This window comes from Lepidochelys olivacea, assembly GCF_965140295.1.
Source record: "Lepidochelys olivacea isolate rLepOli2 genome assembly, chromosome: 5".
NCBI classification, from domain to species: Eukaryota; Metazoa; Chordata; order Testudines; family Cheloniidae; genus Lepidochelys; species Lepidochelys olivacea.
The window spans coordinates 36,690,082-36,715,361 of NC_140415.1; the positions used below are offsets into that span (position 1 = coordinate 36,690,082).

The 25,280-nt window shown below is 39.4% G+C and overlaps 1 protein-coding gene across 2 annotated transcripts; it reads right to left on the reverse strand.

The window, feature by feature from the left end:
- Window positions 1-1,529: 1,529 nt before the first annotated feature.
- Window positions 1,530-19,333, reverse strand: MIER3 (MIER family member 3). 2 transcript variants are annotated; one of them, XM_084627939.1, is made up of 13 exons: window positions 19,271-19,333; window positions 18,406-18,430; window positions 15,675-15,820; window positions 13,270-13,404; window positions 11,746-11,866; window positions 10,780-10,865; window positions 10,485-10,557; window positions 7,813-7,964; window positions 7,233-7,314; window positions 6,000-6,091; window positions 4,623-4,750; window positions 4,311-4,456; window positions 1,530-4,202 (listed from the first exon to the last, which is right to left on the reverse strand). In XM_084627939.1, exons 1-13 carry the CDS (start codon window positions 19,277-19,279, stop codon window positions 3,745-3,747), a joined length of 1,653 nt encoding a protein of 550 aa, XP_084484065.1. In that variant the 5' UTR covers window positions 19,280-19,333; the 3' UTR covers window positions 1,530-3,744. The 2 variants fall into 2 exon arrangements, with proteins under 2 accessions (XP_084484065.1, XP_084484064.1); XM_084627938.1 differs by having other exon boundaries at window positions 1,531-4,202; window positions 6,000-6,094.
- Window positions 19,334-25,280: the final 5,947 nt, after the last annotated feature.

Sequence of the window (25,280 nt, forward strand, 5' to 3'; positions counted from 1 at the left end):
GCTATTTTATTGATACTACTATTGAATACTCCAAAATGTGCTGTTCTGACGCCACGGTGTTTACAAGATGAGTAGATAAAGTGAAACCTGTTTGTGCCTTTCTGTTACAATAGATGTCCAAAGAATCTCTCTTGCCTATGTAGTAACTAGATCAGATATTGCCATACTATCAAAGTGAGTGTCCTACACAACTCAAAAAACATTCACACATTAGGAGATATTCAAGTGATACATAAAGTGTTGCAGATGCATGAAAGCAATTTTACAAAAGAAAAAAAGGTTTCCAGACATTTATTTCTGGAACTGTACACCAGGTATTAAAGTACAACAAATACAAAATAATGCTCAAAAAAATCAGTGTTTATGTACAAATATTAAAACCAATGCAACAATAGCGACTTCCTCTTGAACATCTGATATTAAAACTTGTTCCGATTGTCACTGGTTTAGGTCATTATACACAGGGTGCTTATTTCAAACTGGGAAAGGCTGGAATCACTGGTGGCGTAAGAGGGCCATAATCAGAACTATACTATTTTAAACAATAATCGGTAATTTCCTTCTTTAAGTGAAAAACATTAAAAAAATAGTAACCTTGTCATTTTATAAATTACTGTATTTAGTTTCCCCTTTGTAGATAATGTGCTTGTAACTCTGGGCAAAGTGTGTCCCTGTTGGTCAGTTTATCCATTAGTTTACATTCAAAGTTGAAATATTCACTAGAGACTTTGGTTAAATTACGTAGTAATACTATGTTCTACTGGATCTGAAGTTTTCACACATTTTTGACCCTCAGTTTTAAAAATTAAAAACAGGAAACAATTGCACAATTCATTGACCTAATTGTACACAATTTAGTATTCTGCAAACAGTAATGTACATCCTTCAAGTAAATTCAGCAGTTTGACCATGACAAGAGGAAAACTAAACATTTAAAAATCTAGCATGAGAAGATGACATGACTAACAAAAGAAAAAGTATTGCTATAATCACAGCACCAGTTACACTTCTAAATGAATCAGCTATCCTCTTCAGATTCCCTGTACAGAAAAGATACATCTACCAACACTGCAATTGCCCATTATGGATTTTTGGTTTGTTCATATGAAGAAAAAAAAACACATGGCAAAGGACAAAGAATTCATCACAGTTTGTTACAAGAATTGTGCTTCACCATCCAAGAATCAAGGCAATATAATTTCTTCATGTGGTTGCAATTCAGTTATCTTCATGCTGACCCTTAAAAACGCAATTCTTTTAATAAACAGTAACAAGTTCTCCATTTAAATGTTTAAACTGAGAGAAAAATAGGTAAGTCCAGCTTTTAAAAGAAAAATTCAATAAATAGCTATTTTACAAGGATAAAGTCATAGTGGTACAAATTTATGAATGTCACATCAAGCATGCACAAAAATGTTACTATACACAAGTAGTCAGAAAATACTGAAATAGATATCTAAAAAGATATGCAGAATGTACATATTTACAAATCTTGCAAATTATTGCCTCATTTTAACAAGGAATTAAAAGTAAATGTTACCAGCTAGCTAGCCAAGAGGCTAAATAAGATTAGAATTTAAAAATCTATTAAACTAGCTGGAAATCATTTTTCTCTCATATCATTTTCTGAATTTTGGTCAAAAGTCTTTATTAAATAACTAAAGTGTCCATTCAACTTGCTGACAATCCAAACTTTAGACAAGTCTCTGTCTATATTAAGATCCCAGCAATGCATAGATAAACTGAATATATTACTGCATCAGCTAATGAGAATGGGCATGTTCATTTAAGTGCAACTGGTATAAGCATTCAGTCATCTTTGTGTAATGATTTTTATACAGACCAGCCACTGTAAACCCATAGTTAAACTTGTATGTATAACAATGAAAAAATATGGCTAGTATTTTACAAAAGTACATAAAATGTGTTGATTCATAAACAAAAGAAACAAGGTACAAAGTTCAGCACAAAACACAGCAACAAGAAGCTGACAACTTGGCTACAAATGTCAGAGTACAACACAGGGCCAAGGCTACCCGTTATTTACTGTGTACTTACTAGAATTACATATTTCAGATTTAAGTTAAAGAATGGATAACAAATTATCACTAACTACTTTTGTCCACTGTGCTAAACTAATTTTTATGGTAAATGTGCTATTGCGTAAACAGTTCAAAGCAATCTTCATTACAATGCTGTAAAGAAAACTCGGGGGTACGCTGCATCCAAAACTCAGGATGTCAATGCAGTTCACAGTATATATAATAAATACCCTCGTCCCTTTCAAATACTACCCAAAGTCTCTACTACTATATTACTCAGCATAACCTTGAAGCAATTACTACAAATATTACCAATGCAGTCAAACTTAAGCATTAAAAAAAATGCAAGCAAATTAGTGGCAATTAAATCTGCATTACAGACAGTGCAAAGAAAAGTCTGGGTGCGTGTGGGAAAGCCTACTGCAATTCAATTGTACTGGGCTAAACTTCAGAATCTCGTAAACAAAAAATGAAAAAAGCACAAACCTGAAAGTCGTATGCTCTGGAAGCATATCACATATCAATACTATGTTTTGTTGGAATCTGTAACACAACTTAAATAAAAGGGTATTAAATGGAATCATTTATGGTCACCCAAAATTTCATCTGAATATTCACCAAAAAATTGATTGGAATAAACAATTATTTTGAGTATGAGATGCACTTGTACTTCTGTCAATCCCCATTGAGAAAAGTACTGAAATGCCATTTTGAGACAAATGACTTGCCAAAAGAAATAAACGTAATCCATGCTAAAGAAAATTTTCAAATGTATACTTCAAGGTTGTACTGCACTATATAAAAATCTAGATAGTCTCTCAAATGAACTGCAGTGCTCCAAACAATTTAAGGTGTGTCCCAAATAGAAATCATTTAGTGGTCAATCCTAAACTGTGCAGACTGTGGCTTTATACATCAGCTGCCTTAGAAAAAAGTTGATACACAATAACTGATGTTATTTATTACATTACATTCTTCAAAGTTGTGGACAAAACCCCATCAGAATACAATATTCTAAAATGCATTTGTTTAGCCAATAAGTTTAAGTACACAGAAACCTTCTGGCAGTTAACTACTTCTGTGTAAGGTAGCCATGGCCTATATTTTTGCAACAGCATCTAAGTGTATGTCTTCACACTTTGCTCATACAGTCCCTTGTGCTCGCTTCCACCAAGATGAACTCGCTGTTTTGTAAACCGAAGTGCCCTAGTTTAGTATCACATGAGAGAAGGTTCCATTAAAAAACATCCTTGTTTGTGCAGTTTAAATTAAAGAAACCCATCCCTGCCTTATAAAAAAAATAAAATGCTACATTGAGCAGGAATCAGGATCTGTACCTGTAAACATTGTTATTCCACTGCATCTGTTACGGCAAAAGCCACTCCAATCAGTTCACAACTTCTGTGCTGGTTTTGAGATGGTGACCTCTGTCTACAGGCTTTAAAAAAAATTGAAGCAGAGCTTAAAGCTGCACCAGAGTTCTCTTAATCCCAAACTCTGCCGAACATCATTGACATTTCCACACGTATGGATTGAAAAATGAAATTATTCTTGATAAATCAAGATATAGTTCTATACATACAAAGACATCACTGATGTCATAAAGTTCAAACTTCCAGTGAAAGACTAAGCAAACCTGACAGTTCTCATCAAGTCTGCTGCTGCATTAAGTACCCACTGTTTTTGTAGTTCACCACTGGAATCATTCTGAGTGAAGGGCAGTATGTTGGTGTAGAGTGTGGGCACTAATGAAACCATTTGTCTCATTTGCAGATAGACTGCTGAAGTCAGCCACTGAGACAGCCATTTTGGCACTGGTAATATGATGTGTGTGGTTCTCAAAGTCCACACCCAAGTTATTTACAGAAACATCATTCATAAAGGATTCAGGGACCGCAATCCCCATTTTTAATCTCTTGGCAGGTCTCTCTGACTCTTCACTGCACATGTTCATTGGGTTTAACTCCGAGTGATAAAATCCAGTCTCAAATAAATTAAAACAATCATTTTCACCATTATTAGGCAAGGTAAGCAACTCTTCTGTTACAACAGGCACATGATTAACTGGTGCTCGGGGTAAGCTGTCCAGAGGAGAAAAGGCATCTTCCAAGCAGTTCACATCTGTAGAGTGGCAGACTGTAGCTACACTATTGGTCAATGCTGAAAAAAAAATGAACACACAATTTAAATAAAAATAGACTTTCTTGAGGTACAGTTACAACAGAAAACGGTCTTTTAAACCTTCAATATTGATTTTTCTTGATTTACCTGTCAAGTCATTGGCAGTGATAGAGTTCAGAATGCTTAGCTGTTGATCAGGAATGGGCTCTGTTCTGCTGTTAGAAGTTAAGGCTGAAGAATGTACTGCTCCACCAAGGGCTTCTGCTTCATCTACCAACCGATCCATATAGTCCCTAGAAAGACATCCTTATATTAGAAACAGGTGTGTGACTAGGAGATGGATTTTATTTCTTTTATCCAACATCACTGCAGCATTTCACCACCCTGATGAAAGTTGGAAAAACCTCTAGATGCAAAACTGACAACAGAAAGGATATATTCCAAGCACTCTATACTTACGTTACCCCTGGATGATGGTTGTACCTCTTCTTTCCAAACCTTGTTTGCTGAGCAAAGTAATCATAACGTTCTGATTTCTTCCACATGTAGTAGAATGCTACACATTCAGCAACTGTTCTAGTTCTCACCTAAAACGGGGCAGGAAGAATTAACATGCTTGTTTATAAAAAAAAAAGGGGGGGAGGGGTGAAGGGGGCAGGTTTGTAGTATTCTCCATCTTTCCCATTCTCGTACATTCTCTTTAGTTAGACCATTCCCATAGCAAGAGCAAGTTACATTTTTGATTAAGAGAGTCTTCTAATAATACAAATTTGGAAAAAGTACTTATTTTATATCCACTTGACAAGACAATTTAATTTCTGTCCTGGACACTCACTCAGTCTCAATGTAAAACTTATTTTTTTAAAAAAAAGACTGGATTTTCTGTAGCTGAGCAGACTAATGGCTCAATCTCAGTTCATAACTGCACATTTTGACTCTTCATAAATTGTTAAGAAAAAAAGGGAGGAAAGCTAAGAGCAGTATGAAGAGTAATAAGCTAAAAGAGAAAATAAGTAAGGTATAATGGAAACCCTCCTTTTTGTAAGGTTAGTTAGCGGAGACTGCCCAGTCTCCGACACCAGGTGTGTGCAAAACTAGACTATTAAAATGGAAGTAGTCCTCAGAGATGGTCTAGATGATCCAGAAGATCCATTTTATCTCTATTATCCATGAATCTACATGCACTGTGCAATTTGAGGTTTCATATATACTTGTTTCCCTTATACAAAGGAGAAAAAGTTTCTGAGAGTACCAATCCTTAAGTCTATCTAGGCTCTTATTCCATGTATTATTCCTTCCCCTCCATCCCCCTACAGTAGCATCCATCCTTCCATGAGGGGTAGATGGGTCTCCTTGCTGAGTCAGTTTACATCGCCACTCCTTAGCCAAAAGAATTACTGTTGAATGACAATTGCACAGTACTCCACTTTCCTGCCAGCACCTTAGTGGCTGAGCCCTATGGCCTGGTGGCTATGAGATGGATAGGCTAATTAGGATATATTTTATTATTTTGCCTGATCTAGACTCAGAGAATGAATCCACGGCAGTGCAAAGCCAGAGCAACATAGAGGATAACACAACAAAATTATATTATAAATGCATAAATGAATGCAATGTGAATACAACACTATTTCAGAGACTAATAGGTTGACTGATCTTGAAAATGTTGACTGTTGAATGATGTTTGTGGTAAAGTGAGCATGCAAATCACATATCAGCTATAATACATTGCCCCTTATTTCACTCTAGGCACTGCTTCTGATAAATTAGTTGCTTTTATAGATTTTAAGTGACTAAAATACCTCTCTCCATCCAATTTAAATACATAACACTTACCTTATTTTTCTGTATGAGATGAAAATCTTTCCCGTAAATCAGAAGTGCATGTTCAAAGTTTCTGCATTCTTCTTCTGTCCAAGCTGTCATCTCTTCTAGATGATTCCCAAAATAAGAACAGCAATTATTTTCAGATAATTTCCATCAGATACTGAGTTACAAACATTTGTACTGTAAGATTCATGAAAATCCACATGCACTTTGAAGAGCAACTGCTAAATTCTTTAGACTTTGTCTTATTCTTAATACACTGAAGCCTCTAATTATACTCTGTTAGAAAACTGACTGAATCGGCTAATCATCAACTCCGGATGCACTATTTTGTTCACTGAATGATGAAGGATAGTTACAGAGTTTCATTTATTAATTTTTTTAGTTTATTTATTTTTAGTCATCCAGGTCCAGGTGCACAAAAGAGCTTGGACACCTAACTGCTACTTTAAGTAGCAAAATCCATGATTTAGGCACCACCAAGATCCTCAAAACCCTTGCTTAGCTGCTGCCTGACCATGGAGGCACATAAAATCCTTAGGTGCCAGAGTTTCCACCATTAAAGTTCCTTAGGCACCTAAGTTTCTTTTTAGGTCTATGGCAGTTGAAGGAGATTAGCACTATACAGAAGAGGTTTCTGCAGTACCAAGCCCCAAGTGTGCCTTTGCTTTCATCTGTGCATAGGGTGAAAGGGAACTGCAGGGAGTGAAAGACCAATCCCTCTGTTATTTGTAGGGATCAGCTCTACTAACTTTTAAGGAAAGCATAAAGTGGAGCTATCCTGTGCTGATGAAATACATTCAGGGTTCGGTACAGGAAAGGGTGGGGCCACATCACAGAGCCAGCTATGGTTTCTTGATTCTCAAGCAGCCTTGACATGAGTTAGAGCAGCCTATAGTCTGCTCTAACTTAAGATAGCTGGCTCTGATCTCAGAAGTACTATAAACTGCTGAGAAATGCCACAGTCTTGCTGTGCTCCACTTCCTCCCTACCCCACCAGAGTAGGGAAGAGTGAAACTGCTGGTGGTGTAGGAACTGGCTCTGCCAGCTTTACACCAGCTGTGAACTCCTCCAGTAGAAATTCCCAACTGGCCAGCTACAGTCACGTTACATCCACTTTGTCCCATTCAGGTAGTGAAAAGGGTAATGACCTAAGGCTGAGAACCTGGTCTCCATATTTCTGTACATTATAACTTTGAAGAGAGTCTTAAAGTATTCCATACTATTTCAGAAATCTCTTACCTTGAGATGCCTTTCCGTTTGAGCAATACCTCTCAATTGCTTCTTTTATATTATGGTTACATTTGAGTAGTTCATAGAGTGCCTATGAAATTAAGGAAATATTTTTGTTTAAAACAAGTCATTTAAAGTTTGTAGCTAAGCAGTTTAAGATACTGTGTCTAACTTCAGTGATCAAATCACATAACAGTCAATTAATTTTTAACTATATAAAATGAAAATTTCATAAACAAAAACAATTTAAACAAAAAGTTACATACCACTTAAAATAAGGTTTCACAAGAAAATATAAGTGGATATCTAAAAGCTGGATGTGAGTTATACCGAGAACTGTTTGTTAAGAACATAATCATATACACGTGCTTTATCACAAACATTGATATTATAGACCCCAATCCTGCCAATCCTTATTCACGTGCTTAATATTAAGCATATGCTTAAGTACTGGCAGGATCGGAGTCTTACTTTGCACTTCCTGTGAAAAAGAAATGTTTGACTATTTTCTTACCTGTTACACATACGCACAAAGAGAACGCACACTAGTTTGAAGGCAATGTGTCATAAATGGAGATATAAAACATACTTGTTCATTGTCCCGTGTGTGTATTCCTTCAGGAATTCTTCCAATATTTTTTTCATTTCCAGTTCTTAACGAGGTCTCAAAAAGGTATTCTTTAACCTTAATCTCTGAAAGCACCTCAGGTCTCCAAAGTAATTGATCTTCATTTTCATACACTGTTAAGAGGCAAATCCATTGAGATACAAATAAGGTTGTGAGTGTAAGCAAGCATGCACACCTATCCTGTTTTTCATATTGTAGACCAAATATCAGCAGATGTAAATTTATATGGCCCCATTGAATTTATATACATTAGCTTCTGGCACAAATGTTTTAAAACTACGACTTAAGAAATCAGCAGCTTCCCCAAAGATAGAAAACAAGAAAATAGCTAGAGGTAATCAGATCAAACACATTGACAGCACCTTGTCACATGCACAAATACCATATACTTCACTGAAGAGATATGCCTTGCACTGTGCCACAAAGTTAACAGCTTCAGGCTATTTTGGAACAAGGAGGGAAGGGACTGAATTCAAAGGACAAGGACCTGTCACCAAAAAATCTACTGGCCACTAGAGAATTCAAATCAAGAAATTTATGCATATTTACACATGATGAAGTTGGGTGTTTTACAAACTAGTGAATATAGTCACACCTCTGTTTGCTTAGAGTTGCACACAATCATTGAAAACAGTAAAAAAGAATAAACCAATAAATGAGCAGTAAAAAATATGAAATCTAGCACTACATTTATTCCTCACTCAGTTCAAACACTTTCCATGCTGTAAAAAAGCAGGTGACTAAGCAATCACTGTCTTCAAAAAAGCTTGTTGCTATATATTATTAGAAGGGCTGTCTTGACGCTAATATTGGGATTTCTGGCTCAAATAGTCATCAACTACTAGCATAAGGGACATACAAGTTCTGTAATGAGTTTGGGTTGTGCATTTATACATCTTATATCAAATCACATTGGAAAAAATCTAATGTGCAAGTAAGTGGCTTTTATAAATATCTTCTACGTATAACAAAAAACGAGACATGACTTGAACGTTAATCATCATTAGCAGCAAACATTCATTCAAATTTAAATCCCAGTTTGCCTGCTATTAAAATATTTAATGTTACGAACAGACATTTTTGACATTACATTTAACATTTCATACAGTCTGAAAACAATGCAAAATTAGGTAAATTATCTGATTCAAGGCAGTCAAAGGAATCAAAGGCTGGTACAGCCCAAGAGAGTGAGGAGGATCTGCACCTCCTAAAATGAGGAGGGATTTAAAAACAAACAAAAAAAACCCCGTCACCTTATAAGATACTTTTGCTGCCCAAGAATAGAAGATGTTTTCACAAACAGTAACATTACAAGACTGAATTTAGAGCTGTCCCAGGGAACACAAAGCCCACGCCACCAGAATCACCACTGCTTTTGTCACTGTTACCAAGGATGTACATTTCATATACCTCTAATTTCTAAAATGAAGTCTTAGGAAACGTCAGGAGTTTTATTAAAAAACAAAAAACCCATAACAAGACTCGTGTAATATTACAGCTGTATAAACCTCTCAGCTGTTCTCTCCTACGCCCTATCCTTAGGCTTTCCAGATGTCATTTTTTCTTTAATAGCCAAACTACTTAGCACTATATTCAACTGTTTTAAGGCGGTCGTATTTCCCTATCATTGTATTTAACTTTAAATTATTAAAAGTGATTCCAGAAAGGATACAGAGGAATAGAATTATAGACAAATGGCATAATGGAATCTGAAAACAACAAAAGCACCCACAGGCTTGTGTTTGATTAGATTTGCTTTCCGATAAAATTTTACAGGTAGAAAAGGTCATTCAAAACAATTTTGAAAGTATACAGAAAAAAAATGAATACCATCCAGTTATTGATGCACTGGACAATCAGTTCCAAGATTTCCTAATGTATCTGGAAGTGAGGAAGTTTCAGTTTTAATACTTACCTTTTCTGAATCCTACAGCTGTTTCTGCCCCAACTTTCTGGATGGTAATGGTAATCAGATAAAAACCTCATCTAAAACTGAATAAATCCACTTTTTTCCTACTGAAACTAATTTTTACCTCAATTTTAGATAGGGACAGAATTATGCAACAAATGGTATAAAGAAAAGCACATTTATAGAATGATCACAGGATTTCTCTCTTTCCAAAACTACTCAGCCAATAAAAGGAAATTATTTAGAACGGAATTTGTTGCTTAATGTTTTCCTGCAGCAGTTTTGTATCCCACAAAGCTATGCCAGTCTAAAGGCAATACAATAATATTCTTTGATTATGGCTGAAGTGCCTGACCTCTCTAAAAGACAAGCAAAGATGCTCTTTCTGAAGGTCACTGAATAATGGATCTCACGATCAATTGCAGTTTGAATTTTCTGTGGGTAACAAGCTCTTCCTGGAGCCATTTTATGGTTCCATCTAGTATTATTATCCTTCCGGTTTAATATTTGATTTTTCTTATTTCTCCTTTTCAATGAGAATTTTATACCCAAAGTTATTCATTGGGATTAAATATTACAATGAGATAATTTAGTTGCGCTGTTTTGTCTATTTTGTCTTGGCTATTATTGTTATAACTTCTGAAGTCAATTTTTTACCTCATGATTTTTAAGTAAACTTTAATATTTTTATTTAAACAAGCAGAAGTAAAACAGAAGAACTTACCCTTTTCGTCATCACTGTACTTGCCCAGGTAAGGTGGTATTTCAGCCTGATACTGTGAACCAACCATTATTTCCTGAAGGTTTAAAACAAAACAAACAGACAAAAATCACACATGCACACACTTTAACTTTACACTCTCAGACATGTGAGCATTAAAAATGTCAATACAAGATGCATTTGATTCCAGGATTAAAGCACTGTCTTAGATACATAAAAAAAGAATCTGAAATAAAAACAAACTGTAAGAAAATTCCACTGAGATTTATTATGCGTAAGTAATTAATACTTCAGTTACCTTCCTCAAATCTTCAGATGAATTACAAGTGTCTGCCTCAACATCTTCACCATCCGATTCCTTATCTCCGTCATACGTAGTGTTTGCTTTATATGCACGCACACACACACAAAAAAGTGTTACTTAGCATTATTTTACAGTTTGCACATAGAACTACATGACTGCATCTGTTTTACTTTACTTTAACACTAAACAAGAGCATCTGCTTTCATTTAGAGACAATGGTCAATAGCTCTTAATAATTTGCTTTTCTGTGGAACTGCAGCATAAAAGTTAAACAGTAGAAGGTACTTTCACTGCAACTGATTGTGTTAGAAATGGATAGCTGACTGTCAAAGGAAATAAGATAATTTTCCTATGTTAATTTGTCTCAAAGGCACTGCAAGTATAGGTCTGGGAAACAGCAACAGAAAGATACTAGTACTACAATTTAACCCGGAGTTAACCACAGCAAAGTAATCTGAAAGGCAACTGTTCTCTACACTGTCCATTTTAAATTCTGTTATCCAGCTGTTTCAGGGCCATTTAAAATATTGAGCTAAACATGTATGTATCAATTTGGAAAGAAGTATGAGAGAAGATATGGTAGAGATATAAAATAACAAATAGTAGATTAAAAGAAAGTTGATTGTGTGCTCCTCTTTACCCTTTCCTGTAAACAAGGATAAGAGGGCACTCCAAATAAAAGCCAAATTAATAACCGGGTATTTGTCAAGAAATTAACCCATCATATTTTTTCTGTGATCACAACTCAATGGAAAAGTATCAGATTCTATAGTTGCATCATCAGTAATCTCAACAAAAAAATGATACCCTTAGAACATCCTGCGAAGTGCCAGTGTACCTCAACTTCCAGTAAAATCAATGGTGTGGATTGCGCCCTAATTTTGTAATTAGGACAGTCTTTCTATACATCTATACAGCGCTTAGAATGTTTCAGCACTACTATAGCATTAGTTTTCTTACATCTTAAAGGTCGAGGAAAGAAGTCTGTAGCTTCATGTGAAGTAACTGATGGTGTCAAGTCATCAGCAGAAGACTGTGTTTCTTCATCATCACCTGACAAGAGGTCTTTAGCTATTTCCTCCTGTATCATTAAAGAAAGAAAATCAAAGAATAGGTTGGTAGCCTTTGCACTAGCAAGTTAGAGGTTATATTAGCAAACACATTATCTAACTTTTTACCAAAATTTATTCTATTCTTCTACACTCCCCAAAAACTTAAACACAAAAAAATCAGAATCATATTCCTAAGATTTTTGAAGTATAGAAACCAAAAACAGTGTGAAAGTGGTTTTTACCACTCACTCCAGAGCTGACTCTGAGGTTCTTCATCCTGACCTCATTAAAACCCCGGGGGACGGGGGGGTGGGGTTGGGACAGAGAGTTGCCCCAAGTGAAAAAACCCACCGGGGATTGCCCCCAAACCTGAACCAGCCCAGGGATCTCTGGAGACCCTGTGGCTGTGCATCAACTTGGCCCCTCTGGAGCTTCCCCTAGTCCTAGCATCACAGCTCCACTGGAGCTGCACTACCAGGAACTGATCACTGACCACGTCGTCCCCCAGAACTCTGTGGAAGAATTAATACAGCCCAGACCCATATTTCTTTTTCTGAGGGTTCTCTGCAGGACTGCACAAAGGATTATGTGAATCCTGTTGTCCTGCTCCACTCAGTCTCCTTCTGCTAATAGTGAACAGCAACTTCTACAGAGATTGTAGATGCATCTGAGCCTCCCTTTCCAACTTCTCTGTGTGGAAGAGGAAGAACTGCATATGGATATGCATCAGGTAACAATCCAGACCACGTTTTTTTGTAACCATACGGTAACACTGAAATGTGCATCCTAATGGACTCTAAAGTGCACAGCAGTCAGTTTAAAAGTTCAGGAGAACTGGAAAAACCATCTCCAAGAGTCACAATTTAAAACACTAAAGTTTCAGGTTTTGTACTAATTGCATAATACACCCAGTCTCTGCATATCTGAAAGTTTCTCTCTCACCTGCCACAAATCTAATACTTTTCATATCCAGTTGAAAGAAACGCTCCAAAGTATTCAGGAGCAAGTTTTCAAATTAATTGTGTATCCACAGAAATTTTGATAAGCTGTATATAATTTGAAGCCATAAATAATACTCCCCAACTTCACACACATTACTGAAAGTTCCAAATTTAAAAACTTTTTAAAAAGTGATATTAAACAAAATAAAACTATAAGTCTTTAACATTACAAATGACTCAAGAACCGGTTCTACTTTCTTTTATGCTCATTTAGCATCAATAACTTTAATGAAATTGTGCCTCATTTACAAGCGTACTGTAAGTAAGTAAAATCAGAGTCAGATTCTCAATGTCCATTAAGAGGACTAGTGTGGATACTTTGCATTCAGACGAATAGGTGTCAATAACTTTTGTATTACCAAGAGAAAGACAAAGATCACGCAGGTTCCTAGTTTTAAACTTAAATACAGATAAAAATGTTTTTGACTTACTTTGTCCAGAGTCATATCTGGCAGTTCATCCGCAAGTTCACTTGGGGAGCTATCTGCACTGGAACCTGCTATAACTGGAATTGTAGGTTCATAGCCATAGAAAGCCAGTAAATCTTCTAAAGGCATGCTTCCTTCCTAATATAAGAAAAGTTATAAATATTTAACATTTTAACATTGTCAAATACTTCATATTGTTGTACAGGCACAAAGGGACAAGATTAATTTTGAAATAGTTTAATAGTGAATTGAAAAGGATTATAACTCTCCAATTCCAAAAAGAAGAATACTGTCTTTTTAGAAAAAAAATTGGGTAAGTATTTCAAATTTTTTGAACACATGGCTGAATTTAGCTCGTAATCACATACTGAGGCACATTCAAAATCTGTTTCAAATTTCTCCAAAAATGATTTACTGGATATATATATATATATATATATACACACACACACACACACACACGAAAAGGCTTAGAAGTAAATATTAACTGAATATAAAAACAGTTTATAAATCACTTGATCCAGTGTAAAGTATGATTAACTAAACTAAAATTTCTTTATGATACCAGATACACCGGACCCTCGCTAGAACGTGGGGTTTGGGATCCATGTGCGGTACCGCGTTATAGCAGGGGCCGCATTACCATGGATCCCAATTTAAAATTTGGGATCCATCACCGCACTATATGCGAATCCACACTCTAGCGATGCGCGCTCTAACGAGGGTCCACTGTATATTTAAAAATATGAAATAGTGAAGCAGGAAGCAACCATATTATCAACTTAAAGACTGAAAATGTGGCAAGATGTTATAATCACAGCTGCAGCCAGAGAGAAAAAAAGCAGCCAGCAACAGATTTTCACAGGAATTGTTAGTTTTTGCTTCTACCCACCCCCAAAAATACTTTTTATACTGATTTCCCAGTTTTTTTGTTTTGGGGAAGGAAGGAGGAGGAGAAAAAAATAGGGAGACTGACGAAGAAGGTGAGCTGAGGAAGAACTGGGGAGGGCAACTGCATACCAGCAGCTTTTGATAATCTTGTCTTATTACTTGTCATCAGGCTGTATTTCCTATTGCAATTAACAAAATGGCAATTCCCAGGTATTATTCAGTTGCCTGATTCATATCAATGGAGATATAAAAATATTGTTTTAAAATTCTTGTTGAACTCACATTCTGATTAAGTGATTTTTTTCTTGTAGTCATCTAAGGCCCCAGCAAAGACTTCTCACAGTGAGTACAGTTAAGCACATGCTTAAATCTTTGCAGGATTGTGACCTAAAACAATATATCCTTTAATTTATTGGCACTGATTCTCTCTCTCTTCCAAAATAGCAGCAAATAGGTAATTTTGTGGAGTAATAGTTTACCCAGTGTAGTTTTTAAAACCATGTTATTTCTGATTTACAACTTCATGTGTGAAACCTACAACAAAAATTGGTAATTTCTAAAAGATAGAGTTGGTGGTATGGAAGCCTACCAATGTGCAGTGTTGTCCCACATACAGCAAATACAACCTTGCATTATTAAACATATACAGCCAATTTCAGATCTGGTGGTACCACGTGCATCTCCTTGGAAATCTCTGGATTAGATTTCTGCAGGTATGTGAATGGTGCTATAAGCAGCTCAGCAATCCGCAGTACAACTATCATCAATTTGACATTCAGTGGATTTGCAAAATGGGTGACACGCAGACAAGGATGAAGATGGGGTGTAACAGGAAAAGCTACTAACAGAAGAGTGTAAAATAAAGCAGGAGGGGCCAAATTATTTTGCCCATTTACAGAATGGCAAATTGATGCAAGCTAAACTCACTTACACCCATTTTCTGACTCAGAACCACCATTATTTGGCCCATAATACTTAAACAAGGCTATGGAATAAAGCAATTGATGGTAAGAATGAAATCATGGCCATGATAAAATAGTTTATACCGTGCTTTATCAATATTCCGATTTGACATGAAACTAGTCCTCATTAAATACTATTTGTGGTGTATGCTTTTAATACATTTCCCACTTAACAAAAACAAGAACCGAGACAGTGGTATCAGATACTATAAACACAAGACAAACTTGTTCCAGGGGTAAGTAATTTCTCTTCCAAAGCAAAAGCACTATTGTCATATTAATTAGAAGGGAAGTACTTTTAATTAACACAGCTCTGAAATCTTTGGAACTGATCAACTGAGTCCTGTTGTAACTTCGAACTGAAGATCCACCCACTTTATCCAATAGCTAAATCTGACTATTTTAAATTGGTTGCAAAGGCATTTACGATTGTTTCAATGGAATTTCCTTAAACAAGATAAATGAAAGAGAAGGTAGAACATCCTTTGTATTTACTAAAGTAAGTACAGTGTAGCTGTATGATTAGGAAAAGAAGGTCAAAAGCCACTCTCCTACCTTTTCTAAATCTTCAATTTCAGAGCTGAAGTTTTTGCCCTCCTCCATCATTTCCTCCTCTTCAAGAGTTCTCTCATCATCATAGTCATGTACCAACATTTCAGCAGTAGGGTCAAAATCATGATCCTCAGAAGATAAAGAGCCAACTACAAGAAAAATAATATGAATCACTTTACCAACATACAAAGCCATACTATAATCAAAATAAGACTGTGTGCATTCTTTTAAATGAAAGGTCAATCCTTACTCTATATCTAGAGAGTAACAAGTTTTCAAGTGGCTTTAACTGGAACTCCATTTTTGTACCTGTAAACTGTAGGTACAATTTTTTGCTCTGCATTTTGAGCCACTTGGAGATCTAAGGAGATTATGTTGAAAGTGAAGCAAATTAGGTCAATTGCAGAAAGTCTAGTCCTATCTACACATTTTACTGTGTATAAGATAAGAACCACGAGATTCTTAAAAAACATGTCCAAAATGAGCATTACAATGTAAAATATAGTTCTGACACAAGGTTTTAGATTTGATGCTGTAACTAGAAGCAGAATGTTGCTTGTGGAGCCTGTTTTTGACCAGAGATGAGCATATCTTTTCACTGTTAGAATAGCCAGCCTAGCTTCAAAGCTGTTCTAATGAATCCACTTTCTTCTAATAGCAAAATAAGAATTGAGCACCTATGTCAGAAGAATTTAGTCCCATGAATGAGATGTTTCATTAAAATTCATTGCATTCTATGTAGTTTATTCAGAATGGAGGAACAAACTCCACTGGAGTTCTAATTCACAAATAAGATACATGAAAGATACAGAACAAGAAACCGACTACATTCATTTATTAATTTATTTGGAATATAATGTAAGTGGCAACTATCTTGCTACATTATTTAAGTGACTACCTACAGTCTTTTTTATTCTTTTTACAATTCTGTTGCTTTGCATTTTCTAATTTAAATACATTTTTATGACAATATTAGAAAGGATGCCATTAGATTTAAAACATTTTAAAAAATAAGTATTCTACACCACAAGACTACATTCCACATCACAGATTACTGAAACAAAGAACTTTAAAAATTTAACTGTTCACTATTCTATTTACTTATTGCATTCGTTCAGCTAGGGAAGACAGACTAGCTAGTTACACTTTCTTTTCCATTCAGTTTCACTTTCAGGTTCAGGTTCTTTTGCAGTAGCACTATGTTGCAATTTTTAGATCGCAGAAAGTGCCCAGAAATATTTTTGTTAGGAACTGATTTCAAATTTCATTGAAACATTCATATTGGTCCTAGATTTCATAAAGACATACACCTTACTTCTGGGTTCAAAAGCAAAGTCTCATAATACTAATTTTTAAAAGATCCTTCCCTTTATTGCTAACCTGAAGATTTTTAAAGCATTTAATTTCTTGTTCACTTTCTAGATTTAAACATCTACTTTCTTTTTCAACATTATTTTCATTATCCAGAAATAAAACAAACACTCAGTTTCATTTTCCAGTTCTCACTAGAACAATATTGTTTGAGTTCACAACACTGCAGGGAAACATTTCAAACCAAAAGTTGTTCCTTTTATATTTTAAAAAAAGCACCAATTAAAACTTGACAATTCGTATTAGTTCTTGTAGAACTCTCAAAATTTACAGAGCCTAAAACTAGTTGATAATATCCTTTTAATTACAATTACTACATTTACATGTTGAATTTTTTAGTTACATTGTTTAGACACTGCTCCCTCCCACAGCTTCTAAAGTAGTATTCAGATACATAATTGTTAAATAATAATTTCAAATATAAAATGCAGTACATTATATATTCTGAAACTACACTTGCCAATTGCTGCACTCTGTTGTTTTACATTTGTTTGTATAACTAAAGTGGGAAGTGTATTCCATTTACAGTCTTTAAACAAAAATATACCATTTACTTAACTAACTTGGAATATTCAATAATGGATCTGAAAGTATTTTTATTCAGATATGTAAACATTTATTTTAAATTAATAAGTTTAACAAATGTAATTAAAATGCAGCCAATTAAATTATAAAGACTAATTTTTGTTATCAAAGATAAATTACTTTTTGAGCTCATCTGGAGAATGACAACTGTTCATGAACAAAAGCAAAATAAGGTCCCAATCCTAAAAACACTTATGCATTAAATTAATCTTACACATGAACAGTCCTGCTGAAGTCAGTGGGAATATCTGCATGTGTAAAGTTAAATGTGTATAATTTTTTTCAGGATTGAAGCCTTAGATGGGGGATAAATAATAATACTTAGTATTAAGGTTAAGACAAAAGAGTAAGTAATAACTGAAAAGTGTTTGAAACTTGTTAATAACAAGTATCAGAATTTTAGGAGCTTGTAGTTAAAGGATATCAGTAAGGTAGTCACTCTCTTAAGTCTACATATTTTTATTAAGAAGTTCACTTCCAAACGTTTAAAAAATACAAAACAAAACAGGTGACACAAGGATAAATAATTGGGTAATTAGTTGAGACTACAGATTTGGTGAAAGAATTGCTCTAAAGTATACTCCATCTGTTATTCGGCAGTAAACTGGAGACATGGAAATAAAACATTTAAAGTGAACTGGGGGGGGGGATGGAGGGGGAACTTCGTAAAGAAGTAGAAAAAGTTTGTGGTGGGTCTTTGACAGAAGCACCTGTAACCCAACCCCTACCAAACGCTACCCAGCTGTTGGGACCATAGAAGGAAATAAACAGGACAAACCTGGGCTCGAACTTCCAAAGGAAGCCTGGAATATAAAGGAGAAAGAGGCAGAGCTGTTAGAGGGATGCGCTGCAAATGGGAATCGGGGCAGGAATCCTACAGCCAGGTTAACAGGTAGATTTCTCAATCATTTCAAGTTCCCTGTCTCCTCGCATCGCTCTCTGCGAAGGAGTCTCTCTGTCCTTCCCCCAGGTTTCTTCTTCCTCCTCCCCGCTATCTCCTGTCTCTCCCCATCCCCCTAGGGTAGACGCCTCATTTCTCCTCCTCAGCGCTTTTCTCCCGTCCCCTCCGTCCTGCCCCTCCATCCCAATCCCCACTGCCCCAGTCTCTCGCTTGCTGTCTCTCCTCCGCCACATCTCCTCTCTCCCCGGCCCGGTCTCCTGCCAGGCCCCGGAGAAGGAGCCCCGTCCAGCCACCCCAGCTCCCCCGGCCCGGCCAGGAGGTGACAGGGAGTGACGGAGGGAGCCGGACCGGCCGCCGCCTCCTCCCCGCACCCCAGCCCGGGTCTCCTTCCACCGGCCAATTCCCCCAGCCCCTCTCGCTAGCCGCTGGGGCCCCTCTGCGCGCCCCGGCCACGGAACCAGCCCGCCCCGGCCGTGCCCGGGGCCTGTCCGCCGCCCCGAGGTTGGGACCCGGCACCCCGCTCCGCAGAGCGAGCGGCCGCGGCCTAGTCGCGCAGGCTCCCGCTGCCCCGGTGCGGACGGCTCAGCCAGCCCCCGTGCCGCCCCCGGAGCCCCGCTGCCGGCCTCCCGTCTCTGGAGGGAGGTTACCGGGCCGGCGGGACCAACGCGAGCGGCCTCCCGGCGGCGGGGCCCCGCAGCGAGCCGGCCGGACCCCAGCGCCCCAGTCCGCTTTCCCCGCTCACCTCCGCCATATTGGGACCGCTCGGGCTGAGCAGTAGCGCTGCGCCAAGTGCCCGGATGGGGCCGCTAAGCCAATGGCAGCCGGAGCCGGAGCTGGAGCCGCAGACGGCCAGGGAGGCTGGCGAGGAGGCGGCGCAGAGCCGAGTCCAGGGCAGCCCCCAGGGGCCTTCCTCCTCCTCCTCCTGTCCTCTCCAGGGTCTGCCCTCACCCCACCCCACAACACAGGGAGTGTCTTGGGACCCCCATCCCCAGAGGGTGCTGGGTGCTCCCCATCCCACAGCACAGGAGGCTGTCCTGGGACTCCCCTGCCCCATCCCCAGAGGGTGCCGGGTGCTGCCCACCCCACAGTGCGGGGGCTGCCCGCTGGGACCCCCGCCCCATCCCCAGAGGGCGCTGGTTGCTCCCCACCCCACAACACAGAAGTCCAGACTTCTACCCCAACTCAAGAGTGCATTCCCCATTCCACAATACATGAGCACCTGAGAGGGTGCTGAGCGCTAGCAATCCCACAAGGGGGGCTGCCCAGGGACTCTCCTGAGAGAACGCTCTTCACGCCACAATACAGAGGGCTGTCCCGATTCCCCCTACCCCAGTCAGAAAGGACACTTTCCATCCACAATATGCAGGAAAGCTGCCCAGGCACTCCTCTCCCATATGGAGAAGAGAATGGCCCTCCTGTCTTCCACTGTGTGATCCATTGAGAGAGGTCTCCTTTGCACTCTTCCTGGGTAAAGCACAAACACTAACGAGTGCTGCTCAGGGGCATATGCTTGAGGGAACGTTCTCTGTGTATATAAAATCTCCCCACTGTATTTTCCACTACATGCATCCAATGAAGTGAGCTGTAGCTCACGAAAGCTTACGCTCAAATAAATTGGTTAATCTCTCAGGTGCCAGACATAGTCTGTATCCGCAAAAAGAAAAGGAGTAACACGGCTGCAACTCTGAAACCTGGCATATAGGTGTGTGGCAAACACAACCAATTTGGTTGACTTAATGTACCCTCTCTACAAACACACACGTCATACGTCATTTGATTTCCACGGTATGCATCCGATGAAGTGAGCTGTAGCTCACGAAAGCTCATGCTCAAATAAATTGGTTAGTCTCTAAGGTGCCACAAGTACTCCTCATCATTTGAAAGCTTATTATGTCTAATTTAAGATGAGATATGATGCAGAGCTGTAAAGTGTTGCCATTACCATAGAAAAAGAGATAATGACACCATCAACATGTTAAAATGACCACTTTCAACTATTTGCATTCCTTTCTATTAATGTAATGACTCATGTATCATTTCAAAACATAAAATAGGGGGTTTTTTCTGACCTCAAAACATCACAACAACAATCTAAAGAGTACAACGAAATAAAATGTATATAGGTGTCATCGCAATGTAATAGTGCTGGTGACATTTTTAGTCAACATCATTATCATCTGCAAATTCCCCATATTCAAAGGCACTGTATACTTTTTCAGGGAGATTTAACATGTCAGTAATGTAGATTGGTATCTACATGGCTTAGTTGGTCACGTTTGTGGTAAAACACAGTGTGCCAGCCTTCCATACTTCATGTGTGTGTATAGCTGAAGTTTCCAATCATCCTCTCACTTTTAGAAGTAGTATCTACATAACCTGGAGAAAATGATCCTAGAACTTGAATGTAGGAGATGGGACATACCCCCATATTTGGAGTCCTTGTGGCATCTTAGAGACTAACAAATTTATCTGGACATAAGCTTTTGTGGGATATAATCCACTGCATCAGATGCATCCAATAAAATAAGCTTATGCCCAAATACATGTGTTAGTCTCTAAGGTGCCACAAGGACTCCTTGTTGTTTTTACTGATACAGACTAACATGGCTACCACTCTGAAACCTACCCCCATATTTGAAATTTCTCCAGTAGTGGCAGCATATGCTGAGTTACAGCATCATCAAGCTCTTTAATGATGTTTGCAAACTCAAACACCTTTTGAGTGTCAGCCGATGTTTGTCAAACAAATGCTGGAACTACCTGAGTACCTCCTCCCCGCTCTGTTCCTGACGGAATTCTGCACCCAAAAAATAAAAATTCTGCACACAATATTTTAAAATTCTGCAAGTTTTATTTGTCAATAAATAAACATGGAAGCTCCAACATGGCAATGGGGAGTAGAGACTGCATGGAGGTGGGCGATCACCCTGCAGCCTCCCCTCTCTGTCTCCGGGGACACAGACTTGGTGGTGAGGCTGCATCTGACCATGACACAGCGCAAGGGCCAGGCCTGCCCCAGATACACTCATAGGCGCCGACTCCATGGGTGCTTCCGGGCTGGAGCACCTACTAGGAAAAATTAGTGGGTGCTTTGCACCCACTGGCAGCCAAGCTCCCTTCCCCGTGCCCCCCCACCTCACCTCACCTCACCTCCTCCACTGCCTCCAGCTCCTCCCCTGAGCATGCCACGTTCCCACTCCTCCACCTACCTCCCAGCACTTGCCGCCGCCAAACAGCTGTTTGGCAGCATAGCAAGCTCTGGGAGGAAGGAGGGAGGAGCTGGAACGTGGCGTGCTCAGGGGAGGAGGCAGCGAAGAGGTGGGGCTGGGGTGTGGATTTTGGGAAGGAGTCAGAATAGGGGCAGAGACGGGGCAGAGACTTTGGAGAAGGGGTTGGAATTTAGGCCGGAGGGTATGGGGCAGGGGTGGAGTCGGGGCAGGGCCGGGAGCAGAAGGGGGTTGAGCATCCACCGGCGCGAGCAGAAGTCAGCACCTATGGATACACCCCGGGGCCCTGCCCCTCCACACCAGATGCACCAGGTGTGGGCCGGCAGGCTTAGCCTGGCAATATCCAACTGTGGAGGAGCTTAGTATGGGGGGAATCCAGGTGTGGGGTGAGAGAGTTCTGTGTGGGGCAGTTTGGGTATGAGCGGCTCTCTGGGGCATCCAGGTGTGGGAGGGATCTGGATGCACAGGGGCTTGTTGGGGTGTTTCAGATGCAGGGGCAATGGGACTCTGTAGAGGGGTCCAGGTGAAGGTGGTTGGGGCTCAGCGGGGGAGTCTGGACTTAGCAGGGGGGAGATGGGACTTGGCAAGGGGGTCCGGGTGCTGGGGGAGTGGGGCTTGTGGGGTAGGAGTTTAGATGAAGCTGGTTGGGGCTCAGTGGGATGGGGATCTGGGTATGGGGGCGTGACTTGTCAGGGTGGTCCAGGTGCAGGGAGTGTGGGACTCTTTGGGGGTGGGGATTTGAGTGCGGGGGACTCAGTGGGGATGGTCTGAGTATACAGGTGGGGGACTTGATGTGGGGGGACCTTGGTGGGAGGGTGCAGGGGGACTCAGGATGCAGGGGGTGAGGCTTGATGGGGTGGGGAGTTTGGGTGCAGGGGTTCATGAAGGGGTTCCAGGTGTAGGGGGTTAAGGCTTGTGGGGGCGTCTGGATATGGGGTGAGGTCTGGATGCACAAGGGTTGGGCAGATGGGGGTGCAGCTCTCTGTACAGTGACCCAAAGACAACCCATGCCTGCTGAGAGTGGGGAGGCACAACCCCAGAACAGCTCAAGTTATGCCCCCCCCTTTCAGCCCCTCCCCTCCTGGAAAGCAGCTGCCCTTCCATGCGGCTCCTAGCTGTTCCACTGCCTCTCCTGGAAGAGTTAAAGAGGGGATCCCTCCTGTAGCTCTGCCTCTGTGTCTGGTGCAGCTCCCCGGCTCAGCTGCTTTGCAGGGAGGGGACCAAGCCACACCATGTGACTGAGCAAAATGGGGGGGCATGTGACTCCACATGCCCCACACCCATCGATCCCACCCTATACAGCTGTCAATCCATGGTCTGAACCGCATGCTGGGTTCCTAGAGCTGCTGACATTTCCTTACATTTCAGGATGATAGTATAGACTGTGGCCATGTCAACTGATTTGGCATCCACAATAGATGCATATGCAATTGCTTTGGAGGAGTTCTTAGTTGCAAGCTTGTGGTTGAAATCATCCAAAGTGGGGTGTGGACATCATTTGGTATTGGTAATACCTCATGTTGTAGTAGTCTTAAGACACCAGGGGAGATCTCAAACAGTGTTCATATGTAGGTGGTGATGTTTATTTTCTCAAGTACTTTTTCATGGTGAGTTGGTTCTAGATGTGTTCTAAGTTTTTAAAATGCTGAACACTGAGTAAGAGACTCTGATTGCCTGGGGTGAGTAAATGACCTTTCTTTCCCATGCTTCAGTAATAGTCCACCATCAAAAGAAATATCTTCAGACTTTTCTTGAAATACCACTCTAGCCATTGAATGAAGTGTACTTTTTCCATCAATGGTCTGTACACTGATGTCTATATTATCATTTCCTTCAGGGATGGGATTTCCATGAGCTTGAAGTGGTACAATTCTAACTGGAATGAACATTCCTCCCCGGAGTCTTTCTACTTCAGTTTTTGCAGCAATAGTAATGAACCCTCTTAGCTCATCATAATTGATGCAGAATCTATGAAGGTGTGGTATGTCAGTTAAATTGCGAGACCCAAACTCATGGCAAAGGTGTGCAGCAAGGCTTATGTGCAGTAGTGTGATCATTTTGGAACTGTTAAATACTATGCACTCTGCAACTCTGAGGCACCTTCATTGAATGTCTCCTGAAGGATGATACTCACTGCTGGCTGAATTACATGCTTCTTTATCAATTAAAGGACAAACTCCTGCACCAATGGGGCATAAAAATAGCTGACCTTTTTAAACTACAATCACCTGGCTTTGGATAATATTCTGAGGCTTTCGTTTTAGCTATTTCACACAAGGATTGAAGCGGCATTATACAAAAACACTTATTTATTAGAAAGCTGTTCATCAGGCTCATTTGTGAGAAGAAAATCCAGAAAACATTTGGATGACTTAACTTCTTGCTTCAGAAAGTAGCAGCTTAGATAGCATCAACTATTTTTATTGCACTGCATAGAGCAAAGGTAGACTTGCTTAGTCCATGCTGTGCATGGAATGAAATTGCAGAACCATAGTGTTTTTCTGATCTTGCCTGTAATTTACTAATGGAATAGTTTGCAGTTTCTACGTCTGAGGGAAGTAGGGCTTTATATCTTTGTCACAGTTTTGACAGAAGAGCCTTCTTGTTGTACATAAGATTCTCTGTCTCTTCAATCAGCTGATAAAATGCAGTATCCTAAGGTGACTGTATTGTTGCAGTGTAACTAGATGGTTTTGGTTTAAGAGATTTGTTTTTTCTCAAGTAGAAAGGCATGTTGAGCGATAAACTGTATCCTTAGCAATCAAGTCTTCCACTAATAGTCTATGCAACATGTCATCATCTGCTCTTTGAAGTGCTATCTCCATTAGATTGGTTGCTTTGTCAAACGTTTCTATTATATGAAGTTTCTTATCTTTCCTATGTATTTTTTCTCAAGCAAGCAATGCAACAGGACCAGGATGAGAGGTTGTGCTTGCTCTGGTGGCTACAGAAGCAGGTGAATGTGATGTTCTCTGATCAGATTCAGAGTTCTTTTCTTTCCTGGGTTCAATAGAAATTTGATATGTACCAAATATGATTTGCTTGTGTATTTCTGAAAGCAACCCCTCTGATAGAGTATTGGTGGCACATCATCTACATTACAAAACTCATCCAGTAGCCACCAGCACAGTTTATTTCTCCTGGCTTCTTCTGCCAGCGTCATATAATTCTGTCCAGAACTGATAACTTTTGAACATTTTTTTTTTGCATTCTTTTGCTTTTTCTTGACAAATATCACATTTTTCAAAGTTTTGTGGAGAGTCTTTTTCTCTTTGATGTAAACTTTAAGGGGCCTATATCTTCCATGTTTGGAACCAGAAGTACGCAATCAGGCAGCAGCAGAGGCCAAAATAAATAAATAAATAAAAGAAGCAAATACAGTACTGTGTTAAATGTAAACTACTAAAAAAAAGGGGGGAAAGTTTAAAAAAATTGACAAAGTAAGGAAACTGTTTCTGCACTTGTTTTGTTTAAATTAAAATGGTTAAAAGCAGCATTTTCTTCTGCACAGTAAAGTTTCAAAGC

Coding starts and splice junctions, on each gene's coding strand:
- MIER3 (XM_084627938.1), bottom strand. Junction 11,867..13,269: donor CAGATATGACTCTGGACAAA/GTAAGTCAAAAA, acceptor TTAATGATACAG/GAGGAAATAGCTAAAGACCT. Junction 10,866..11,745: donor CTTTCCTCGACCTTTAAGAT/GTAAGAAAACTA, acceptor GTGCATATAAAG/CAAACACTACGTATGACGGA.